Source organism: Anarrhichthys ocellatus, unplaced genomic scaffold (genome assembly GCF_004355925.1).
Source record: "Anarrhichthys ocellatus isolate YVR2014 unplaced genomic scaffold, GSC_Weel_1.0 scaffold16, whole genome shotgun sequence".
NCBI classification, from domain to species: domain Eukaryota; kingdom Metazoa; phylum Chordata; class Actinopteri; order Perciformes; family Anarhichadidae; genus Anarrhichthys; species Anarrhichthys ocellatus.
Genome location: NW_022280046.1, coordinates 9,510,811 through 9,522,500, shown reverse-complemented (window position 1 = coordinate 9,522,500; position 11,690 = coordinate 9,510,811). Strand labels below are relative to the sequence as shown.

Genomic DNA, 11,690 nt, shown 5'->3' with positions numbered 1-11,690 from the left:
CCCCCCCCCCCCCCCCCCCCACCAGCCTGCTCCAGCTCCGGTCTTTACCTCCAGCCTCTGTAGATCAATAGCTCTGTACTTTGCCTAGGCCTCTCTATCCCCCCCCTCTCTCCAGCTGTACAGACCTATAGAGAAGAGGCAGCCATACATCACCGAGACTGCACAGAGAGAGAGAGAGAGAGAGAGAGAGAGAGAGAGAGAGTGTTCGACTCTCTCCCTCCACACTCCTCCTCCTCCTCCTATACCGACCCTCTCCATCCGTCCTCCCCGGCAGACGGAGCAGACCTCCGGGAAGGCAGCGTGGATTTTTTCTCCCCCCCTCCTCCTCGCATCTGTGTGAATGGGAATCAGCCGCACCGGCAGGAGTGATGGAGACTCAGCCTTCGTAGTTACTGGAACTTATTTCTCACCCCGAAAAGACGGGAACTAACCGCGTGAGCGTATCTTTTGGGGATTTGTCTTTTCTTTTTTCTTTTTCAGTTTGGGATCCAAGCCCGATCGGGAAGGGTTATTTTGGGGGAGAGGAGAGGTTGTTTCACACCCCCCCCCCCTCTCTCTCTCCTCCTCATCATCACCATCCTCCTGACTCACCATTCTGGGGTTTTCTTCTTATTTTGATTTTTAATTGACAGTTGAATTCTGTGGAGGATTAAAAAAAAACAAAAAGAATCAAAGAAGAGCAGGATTTTGCCGGTGTTTGCTGCTGTGGTTCCTCGGGCTTATCGGGACAGGGGCAGGGCAGCATGGAGCCGGGTTTGGTTGGATGTATTGCTGATGTTTGGGAGGTGACGGCGCGGAGGAGGGGGAGGACGGGAGGCTTCTACCTGCTGCTGCTCTGCTGGCTGCTGGCTTCTCACACCACGGCGCACGGTGAGTGGAGACAAAATATATATATGCGCGATTACTGCCTCCGTCCCCGCAGTGTGTGTGTGCGTGTGTGTGGCGCGCGCGCGCGTGTGTGCGTAATTGCTGGTTGCCGCAGACCAAACGAGAATTGTCACAATTTGTTGCGTCCCTCCCTGTCGGGATTCGGGTCCGGCCAGGTCGGACTGGGTTTCACTGGGCTCCGCTGGGTGTGTGATCCGGCTACAGGCTGCAGGGCTTCACCGGCTTCTGCTGGGTTTCACTGGGTTTAAATGGATTTCACTGGGCTTCAGCAGGTTCCAGCGGCTCTGGTCATGCGTTAGGCTGCTGAGGCAGGTTTTGGTGAATCTCACTGGATTTTGCTGCTGTTTTACCGTCACATAGAGGAACTCGTTCACTGGGGCCCGGTCAGGTTCAGGCTGCTGGTCTGGCTGGGTTTGACCAAGTTTTGCTGGGGTTGATTTTGGTTTGTGTGTGTTTCATGGGGCTGTACTGTTTCACCTGATTTCTTCCATCATGTTGGTTTTACCTGGATTTGGCCCCCGCCATCTGATTTGAGCAGGTTTCACTGAATTTTACTGTTTTCTTTTGCTGCTGTTTCACTGTCAGTCTGGCCCAGAATAAAGAGGATTATCGGTGCTGTTCAGGTCTCATTGTTGCTCACCTCTCATGAGGCTGTGCCAGGGTTTGCCTTAGTTCTGTGAGCCTTATCGTGTGTTGGACTGTCACTCTAAACAGGTTTTAGGGGATCTTTCAGGGTTTTTGCTGCCTCATTTTGTACCAGAATGAAATGGTTAACAGGTACAGATCAGGTTTAGGCTGCTGGGTTTGACTTGTTTTTATACATTTTACCAGAATTGACTGATTTGAATGGACTTCACCGGGCTTTCAGTAGGTCTAATGATTTGCTCTACTGCTGCTTTGAGCATGTAATAGTGGATCTTTGAGGCATTAATTGGCTCCCAGAACAATGAGGTTTGGTTTCAACCAGGGTCTTTTAAGCTTTTAATGTATTCAATTACGGGTTTTACAATTTGACAGCAGTCCTTGAGTGAATCTTACGGGTTTTGCTGCTGTTTTACCTTCAGCTTCTCGTAAAACGACTGGGGCTGATCAGGTTTAGGCTGCTGATTTTGGACAGATAGAGCACTTTATTAATTCCAAAGGGAGGTTACTCTGCAGTGAAATCACATAAAACCCCAATACAAAAAGCTCTAAAATCAAAATACTCCAACAAACCCAATCCGATAACGTAACAGAATAAAAGAGACCATAATCTTTCCACTCATACATATTGGGTTCATCTCCCAACCCCTTTCTGAGTGAGTCTCCTGCTGTCAATAAATTATGTCCGAACACTTTAATTAAGCTAATTGGTGATGGGAGAGCACACACACACACACACACACACACACACACACACACACACACACACAGTAGTGGCTCGGCTGTAAAATCCTCTGCTGAATATTGTACTCAGACCCAGCGTTTATCTGTGTGAGCTACGGTACACACACGCACACGCACACACGCACACACACATACACACACACACACACACACACACACACAGTGATTCAGAAGTCGTACTAAACAGCAGGCGGAATGCATTTTTTGCAGAAGCAGGTCCCGCTTGCTTTTCACGGGTGTGTTCAGGTGCTCTGTCAGTTTGAAGAGGGGAGCCAACCGTCTGCAGGTTGATCTCACAGATGAGTTCCTCTGCTTTACCTGAGGGAGAGTTAATCGGTGGGGGAGGAGGGTAGAGTCTTTGGTTGAAATGGAAACCTGCAGGCTGGTGGATCACCGTGGCATGTGATCACCTGGACGCCCACCTAAAGGCCTGGTCACACCAGCATTTCGATGGCGAATCAATTTATCCCAATTGCTTTGAGTTTAACTTTGATCCAAATTACAGTCAGCACAATCAGGTGTGGAAGGGTCTCAGGTGTGTGTTTCAATTAGAGCAATTAGAGGCTCGGCGTAATGTTGGCTGATGATAATGATAAATTGCAGCACAGTAAGTGATGCATGTGACTACTTCATTCACAGATGTCACACAACCTGTTTTTTAAGCATCAAATAACTAATGAAAACCAACTAAAAAATATGAACACTTAAACAAACACCAGCGTGATAAAGAAACGTGATTAAAAATGTCAGAAACCATTTAAAACCTGGAAATGAGTTACCATTTTTACCCTTGTGGTTCCCTCAATGGCTTCTTTGAATGTGGTTTGATGCATGGAACACAGTCTGTAGGTTTGTATAGAAGACGTCAGTACATAACCCTCTAATCAATTTTGAAGAATCTACATGTCCTAAATGCATGTTGGGTCCAGAGTTCTCTTTGTAAAATGACACATCAACCTCACACACATTGCAACCCATCAGCATTCCTCCTTCTCTGCTGCTGCTGTTACTTCACATGCACTTCTATATGGAACTCAGATAATAACTGCCAGTATTTCCTTGACTGGAAATTGCTGGGTGAACCTTGAGATTTTGCAGGTTAAATACATGAGTTTAGATAGAGTGAGATGGTTAAATACATGAGGCGAACATGGCACAACTGGAAGTGAACAATTCACATTCCTTTCATTATTGATATGAATGAATTTAACCCCTTATGAAGAAAGGATGTGGAGAAGAAATGATCCTTTGTGAGCTGAGAGATGCTCAGAAAGTCAGAAACACAGCTTATTGTGAAAACGTTGTTTAGAACTCTGTAGTTCCTTTTCCTCTCCGGATGTTTCAGCCTCCCCACAAATGAAGAAGGATGGAGTGTTTGAGGAAGGTGAATACATCATCTTTGTTCTCGTTTTGGCTTATTATTATTATTATTAGATTAGGTTATTCGATTATTCCCAGTGAGCATTAACCTCCATGATTCATCATTAAACTCGACACGAGGCCGGTGAACCTGATGGAGCTGAGAGTTCTCCTGCAGCATCGTCTTCGCATTTAAAAACGGTCTCACACTCTCGGAAACCAGCAATCTTTCTGCACGCTGCTTTGACCTCGTGGTGTCACATGTAGCCCAAAGCATGATGGGTAAAATGCTGAACCAGGGCTGGTGAAGTCTGAATCAAATATACGACTCCTGAGTTTTGGGGATGAGTAATATACTCTACGAATTTCATGTTGATCTGAGCAATAGTAGTTGAGATGCCTCACTCTGGACCAAACAGTTGGATCAATTGGTTGTGGGAGGAAATGACAAGGCTAATAGTCCACAGCATAGACGCTATATAAAGATGGACAACTTCTCCACAAAATATGGTCATGTCTATATCATGACCCACAAGTCAAGTGCGAAACGTTGTGAAAATGTGTGTAAAATGTGCGAAAACCTAAAAGACACAACGTCCCCCCCCCCCCCCCCCCCTTTATTTAGCATGAAATAACTAATGAAAACAAAATAAAATATGAACACAGCTGTGGCTGATGGGAATGCTATTAATTTTTCAGATATTTGGTCATTAACCAAAGTATTTGACAAATACTGAACATTAATTATGTGTACCAATGCAAAGCCACCCAATAGTTAGTAAGAATTTTCACAGAAAATCACTAAATACCAACGTCATGTGGCGCGAGAGGAACTCAGGTGATAATCAAAGTTGTTGTCTGTACAGAAGTTTGGGCCAACCTATCCAGTAGATGTTAGGATCATTTACATGATAAGGGAAAACTTTGACCAACCGATGGCACTACAGGAACATTGTGAGGTCCGTAGCATCCATTCTCTGAGGACCATCAATGTTTATACAAAATGTCAAGTCGATCCATCAAATATTTGTTGAGACATTCCACTTTGAACCAAAGCGGTGAAATGACATTTCAAATGATAGATCCATCCTGAACGCACGGCTAAAATCCAGCTTTTAAAGCCATAAAAACAAAGTGTTATCCTCAAGTTGCTGCTGATGTAGTTACCACATACATTATTGTTATCATTAATTCAATTGTTGTTTCATGGGGCCTCAGGTCTACAGAGGTCTCACACTACCTTTAGAGAACCGGCTGCTCTAATAAATTCTGTGTTCATGAGGTTTTTATTTTTCCTGCTCTGCAAAGTGATGTTCACAATCCTCTTGCTGTTTATCTGTTGCTTTTGTCCCTGAGTGCTCCCATCCTTCCCGTTCATCCTCTGTCTCTTCAGGTATGTGTGTGAGTGTGTGTGTACTTAGGGGTGTGGTCATTTGAACAATGCTGTAGGAATAAGCACTGGGTTGGTATTAAGACTGAGCATATTTATCTTTAAAGCTCTGCTGTTATCCAGAGGAGGATTTGTTTTCACTGTGTACCATTTAGAATAACTGTCTATGTGCGTACATTCTGTTTACTGCCTTTGGTCAGAATATATGTCAATGCATTCTATTGATCTTCATCAATACATTGTATACTAAAGCCAATGTAATCTGTAAAGTATATATCTTATATATTATATATTATACACCCCTCACACCCTGGACACAAGCTGTTCCAACTCCTCCCCTCTGGTAGGCGCTACAGAGCTCTGTACGCCAAAACCACCAGACACAGGAACAGCTTCTTTCCACTGGCCGTCACTCTGAACACTTAATCAGTCAAACTGCACCTCCATTTGCACTATTTGCACTATTACCACCATTCTGCACTAATATCCCGAATCCATTGTCCATTATTATTGTTGTTCATATATATTCTTCGATATAAATTTATACTGTACATAGTAGTTAAATATTTATGCTTAGTTTCTCTGTTCAACTTTGTTGTCTTTAATGGTTTTTTTTCTTGTTTATTTGTATATTCTATGTATGTACGTTGAGAGCAATACATGAAAGCATACATGGCCAATAAAGCTGATTCTGATATATATCTTGTTGCAGCCCCAAGATCTCTCCACCTCATTTGCTAGCCCATCTCTTACTGGTCTGTCTTGGATTCCCTTGTCTCATGTCTCACGTCATCAACCCTAACCTTGTTTTGTCTTGTTGAATTATTATCTCATCTTGTCTCCTCACATCTGTCCGACTAGTCTCACCGTGTCTCTTGTTATCTTTTACATTTCAAAGTCCCTGTTCATTTTCTCTTGTCTCATTTCATTAACCTTTCTCATCTCACTCTATCTAAACTCACCTGGTCATGTTTCATCTTGTTTTGCCTAAATAATTGTTATCTAATCTCATATCATTGAAACCTTTGTCTTGCCTGGTCTCATTTGATCTCATTTTCATTTCCATGTTGACTCATTTATCTTGTCTCTTCTTGTCTTGTCTTATGTCATTTTGCTGTATCTCATTCCCATCATCTCCAGTATTTCAATTAGTTTTTCTATCTTATCTCTTTTTCCCCCTTTTCTCATCTTCTTGGATCTCATTTCATTTCTCTTACTTGGTCCATCTCAACATATTTTGTCCATCTCATCCCATCTAACCTTCTCTTATGTTGTTTTATCTTGACAATCTCCTTTAGTATCTAATCTGTTCTACCCGTTATGTCTTGTCTGTCTTTCTCACCTGGTCCCTTCTAATGTTCTTTTATCTAATCGATCTCATCTAATATTCTTATTGTTGTTGATCTCATGCTCTTAGCTCCTCATCTTATTTTGACTTGTCTTTTCATTTTATCGCATCTTATTTTATTGTTTTGCCTGATCTGATTCTGTTGTAAATATCATTTTACCCAGTTTTCACATGTCTCATCTCATTCTTTATTCATGTCCTATCCTGTCCTATCTTGTCTCGTCATGTCCATCTCCTTCCCTCCTGTCCTTTCATATCTTATTTGTATTATCTCATCCTATCTCATGTTATCATGTCTTGTTCAGTCTCATCTCCATTGTAGTCCATTTCATCTCAGTCCCATCTCACTTTGTCTCATGTCATCTTTTCTCATTTTATCCTCATCCTCATCCTGTTATGATATTTTCCTTTTCACCAATCTAGTTAACCTTGTCTAGTCCAGTCCATGCCAACCTAATCTTTAGTGTCTTATCTCGTCTTGTTGTGTGTTTTCTGACATTGTATCGTCTCATTTCATCTCTTGTTGTGACACGCTCACAGCTTCCTAGGGCTCGATGCCTTGCCGTTGGACCCCTCAGTGGTGGCATCGCTTCTCCGTTCAAACACCAACTCTATGCTCATGTATCAGCCTCATGCTCCTCCTTCAGAATTGTTCATGCCTCTGTGTTAATGACCCCATCTCTGCTGTGAATGAAATAAACGAGGGCTCCCTGCCGATCAATAGGTCCAAAACAGCAGAGACCCTGTCCGTCTAATAGTGATAAGTTATTGATCAGCCGATGAAGAGTCTGATGATCACACACAGCTGACTCCTGCTGGAAATAATTCCTAATTTTCCTGTGGACATCAGGTATTGATTATGAGACTGAAGACTGATCGAGTTCAGCAGCACATAACCATCTTCCTTCTATCAATGCACCAACAGAATCACTCAGTGTGATCAGTTACAGTACGTTCCAGAGCAGGAAGTGAAGGATGACTGTATCTCAGTTCAGTCAGATGATGTTCTGAAATGACAGTAAAGAGAGTGTAATCGGAAAATAATAGCAATGTTAACAAATAACGGAATAATAATCCAAAGGTGTAATTTTGTTGTAAGAAAAGTTGTTTTCTTAAGATGAAGACATAAAAGGACAAATTATTTTATCAGATCACAACATTGTGCTAATACAAACTATATTTTTTTAAAGGGTCGAAATAATTCTTGTCATTATGAAATAATGACACTATCATCTCAAAACAACAGCTTTGTGTTTTTTGGAAAATGGCATTGTGAAAATATGCTTTGCTTTTAGAAAGTGGAGAGAAAGGCATGTATTCATTAATAAACAGATGTTATTTCTACCTCTGCTTGATTAACAGTCTTCAACCCTCTGCAAGGTTTTCAGCCAGAAACAAAGAAACTCCAAACGCTGCAAAAAAGACCAAACAATGGAAGCAAGAGGAGCTAAATTTAATCAAGAATCACATTAAAGCTAAAAGCTCACAGCAGTAAAACCTTTTCATTAATAAGCAGAGCTGAATAATAAAGTCAGAGATGATCCATTAGAGAGCAGCCTTTTAACACCAAGGAGATGTTCATTAACACCGTCATCCACCCACCCATCCACCTATCTATCCATTAATTGTATATGAAAGAGAAAATGTGTATATATGTATCCTATATATCCAATATATACATGATGAGCTGATTTAGCAGGGCTGGTTGAATGAAGATTAAACACAGCTGTGATGACCTAGCTCACAACCAGGATGGCAATTAGGAACCTCTGGTGGGTCTACAAGATAACACAGGGGTTAATATAAGTTAAGTATATAAAATAAAAATGTAATATAAGCAAATTCAAGAACAAATTAGCTATTTATTGAATAAACAAAACCCCACATACAGTAAAGTATGGGTTTTTAGGTTCACTCAAGGACACAAAGTTTAGAATTTGGACTTGTTTTGGGACTTGTTGGTCTTGACTTGGGACTTAAATTGGAATTTGTTGGTCTTGGGACTTGAACAAGTTCTGCCCAATCTTGTCTTTAGACTTGTTGGTCTTGACTTGAGACTTCCCCGTCTTGACTAGGGTCGCTTGTCTTGACTTGAGGCTTTCCTGTCTTGACTTGGGTTTACTGGTCTAGACTTAGGAAATCCCTCTCTTGACTTGGGTCTTCCGTTTGTTTTGACTTGGGTAGTTATTCTTGACTCGGACTTACCTGTCTCGACTTGGGTCTTCTCTGTCTTGACTTGGGTTGATGGTCTTGACTTGGGTTTTCCCTGTCTTGACTTGGGTTGATGGATTTTACTTGGGTCTTCCCTGTATGACCCGGGTTGTTAGTCTTTACTTGGGTCTTCTCTGTCTTGACTTGGGTTGTTAGTCTTGACTTGGGTCTTCCCTGTCTTGACTTGGGTTGATGGATTTTACTTGGGTCTTCCCTGTATGACCTGGGTTGTTAGTCTTGACTTGGGTCTGCACTGTCTTGACTTAATGAAAGTCTTGACTTGGGTCCTCTGTGTCTCGACTTTGGACTTCCCTGTCTTGACTTGAGTAGTTGTTCTTGATTTGGGTCACCCCTGTCTTGACTTCATGTTGGTCTTGACTTGGGACTTCGCTGTCTTCAGATGGGTAGTTGGTCCTGACTTGGGTCACCCCTGTCTTGACTTGGACCTTGTTACTTGTTAAGTTTTATTCTGAACGTGTTGCTCTTTACTAAGCCACAGCCACTTTGGACCCTTCATGCTGTGTGTTGAGCTGCTGCTCTGAACTCTGTGTGTTCCTGTAACAGATGAAGTGTGTGTCGCTGAGGTCTGGGAGGTTGATTGCTCGGCCAAAGGAAAAAGACTCTTGTGTGTAATCACAGCCAGGAGCGGTGGATTAATAGAGTGAATGAGTAAAAACGATGTGTTAGCTGCGGCTCAGCTCTGTTTAATTTGTTTTTTCACTCCTGCGGTGGACAGAAAGTAAATTACAAATCTGACATAATTCAAACACAAACACGCAGAAGTTTCCCATGTGTAAATACAGCAGAGCTTCATTTATCAGTCAGTGGTCGACCTGAGGTGAAACACAGCGGAGTGAGTGGGAATGTAAAAGAACAAATATGACACATACAAAAACACTCACACTTGTCTGCATTAACAAAACAAAATTCCCCAGTTCTCCTCAAACTAGCTCAAACTCTATTGTTGCCTGTACGTAAAGTTATTATTTATATACTGTGGTCACTGTAATATTTCAGGTTTGAGTCTTTTCTCTTTGAGTTCAGCGTAACTTTCGACCAGTTGTGGGTTTTTAAGGGAAATATAGATGCCAATGAGTTTCTCTATCTGAATTGAGAGTGTTGTCTGATAAATAGTGTTTAATGTTGTACAGATTTTGAATCTGGGCTACATACAGTACATGAATTCTACTATTTAACAAGCTATCGCTGAGACAGTCATCAGCAGCTGCAGTAATCAGGTTAATATTCTTTAATGCGCTTTGTGACAGAGAGATGACCACTGTGTGCAGAGGATCTGCAGCAGCACAGGAAACAGGTCAGAAGATACAAATATGATGAAAAATATTAGGGCTGCAACTTATGCTGATTTTCATGATCAATAATTATTATTATCATTATTTTAATGTTTTTCAAAACAAGAAACGTGTTTATCATTTCCCCCAGCCCAAGATGTCGAAACATACACAAAAAAGAAAATTGTCATATTAGAGAAGCAGTTTTTGCAAGAACTATGATGAAGAAAATTAATAGATTTTCAAAACATTTGCTGATAAATTTTCTTTTGATCTACAGTACAGGTGTGATAATACATATGTCGTGCATTTTCCTGTGTGAGATGTGTGTGTATGGGTGCCGCAGCCCAAGTTAAGGTTTGGAGGTGTGTCGCCAAAGGAAGCTACACACGTAGCCTCCGTAGCTATAGCCTCATGGACCCTTCCATCACAGAAATCACTATCAAGCTTAGAGGTGCAACAACTGTCTATATTAGAGCTGCTCTCGGCTAAAGAACACACTAACGCTAATTCAATTTTGTTGACTGATTTTCTGCAATTGACAGATCTGCAAACCTGAGTTTCTCCACGAAGAATCATGCAACCACTTTAAATCTTGTGTTCAACATAGTTTGCTTATACGTTTCATGTAAATAAGTCATTCAGCATGAAAGAAGCCTGAAATACATGACTAATACGTTAAAAAAGTCTTTGTCGACAAAGACCAAAACGACCAATAAGTCGGCAAATTGACTAGAAAGGGGCAGCCCTAATCTACATCAATATGTTATATATTCTCATTTTATTTACAGTAGCTGACTAGTTAGCAGACGACTGCTTGTTTACACATCCAGCTAATTAAGAGCAAGTTGTGTGTCTGGCTACCTGGGGAATGTAAGTCCAATGTTCTCTCTCTTTTAGCTCTGTTTTTGGTCTCCACCACCTCCTGCGAATAATATATGGCTCTTTATCACTTCATCACTACAAGCGGCACCTTTTACTCAGAAGTACTTGATCCATTGTGAACCGATTAATTGATTGACCCTATAAAGAGAAATCAGAAGCCCAAAGTAGGTTCTCTTCTTCAAAACATACTTAATGCCACTGATCCTGAATCTGATCCTGAATCTGATCCTGCATGTTCAGAGTTCTTTCCAAAAACTTGACTCCAACTTGAAGAAAGAAGGTGTGATTCACCCGAACAGCTTCGATTCAAAAACAAAAGGCTCGCTTCTGTCCCAGCATTGATTTCTGTTTTTAGTCAGAAACCAAAGATGTATTTGTGGCATTTTTAGCCTGAAAATATCGCTGTGTACTAATGAAGTCTCTAGATTTCTTCTGCATTATTCAAATGGTTGGATGGAAAAAACAACAACAAAAAGACAAGTCTGTGAGTAATTTACGGAAAGATAATTTGTCTCGGCTCGGAGCATTAGTGTTTCATTTACGTCTTGTGCTCTCTGCTGTCTATATTTAACATCAGCTGCTGTGCTCTGACATTCATACATTATTCATGTTGGGAACCTGCATTACATCTCCCTCACCTTTAAATCCTCCTCATTAATACTCCTGCAGGCTTTTACATTAATTGGTTTTTATTTATTTTATTGTTGCCTGCTGTTTTTTGTTTTTTACTTGTCTGCTCTGTTGTGGGTGTTGTTTTTATGTCTGAAGAGAAATTTGCAGGTGATTAAAAAGTGGAGAACAAATGAGAAGGTTTTTTTATGCAGAGGCGTTGAGTTTTCTGGCCTCAGGATGAAAACTGTTTGTATACTGAACCCCATGACACACACACACACACACACACACACACTCACACACACACACACACACACAC

The 11,690-nt window shown here is 41.4% G+C and overlaps 1 protein-coding gene across 1 annotated transcript in view; it reads left to right on the top strand.

Annotated features, from left to right (window-relative positions):
* Positions 1-124: 124 nt before the first annotated feature.
* dcc (DCC netrin 1 receptor) overlaps positions 125-11,690 on the top strand; it is a 232,478-nt gene continuing 220,912 nt past the window's right edge. Inside the window, exon 1 of the mRNA XM_031855714.1 lies at positions 125-870. Coding sequence (XP_031711574.1) covers positions 744-870 — 127 coding nt within the window. The 5' untranslated portion in view covers positions 125-743. The remainder of the gene's footprint in view (positions 871-11,690) is intronic.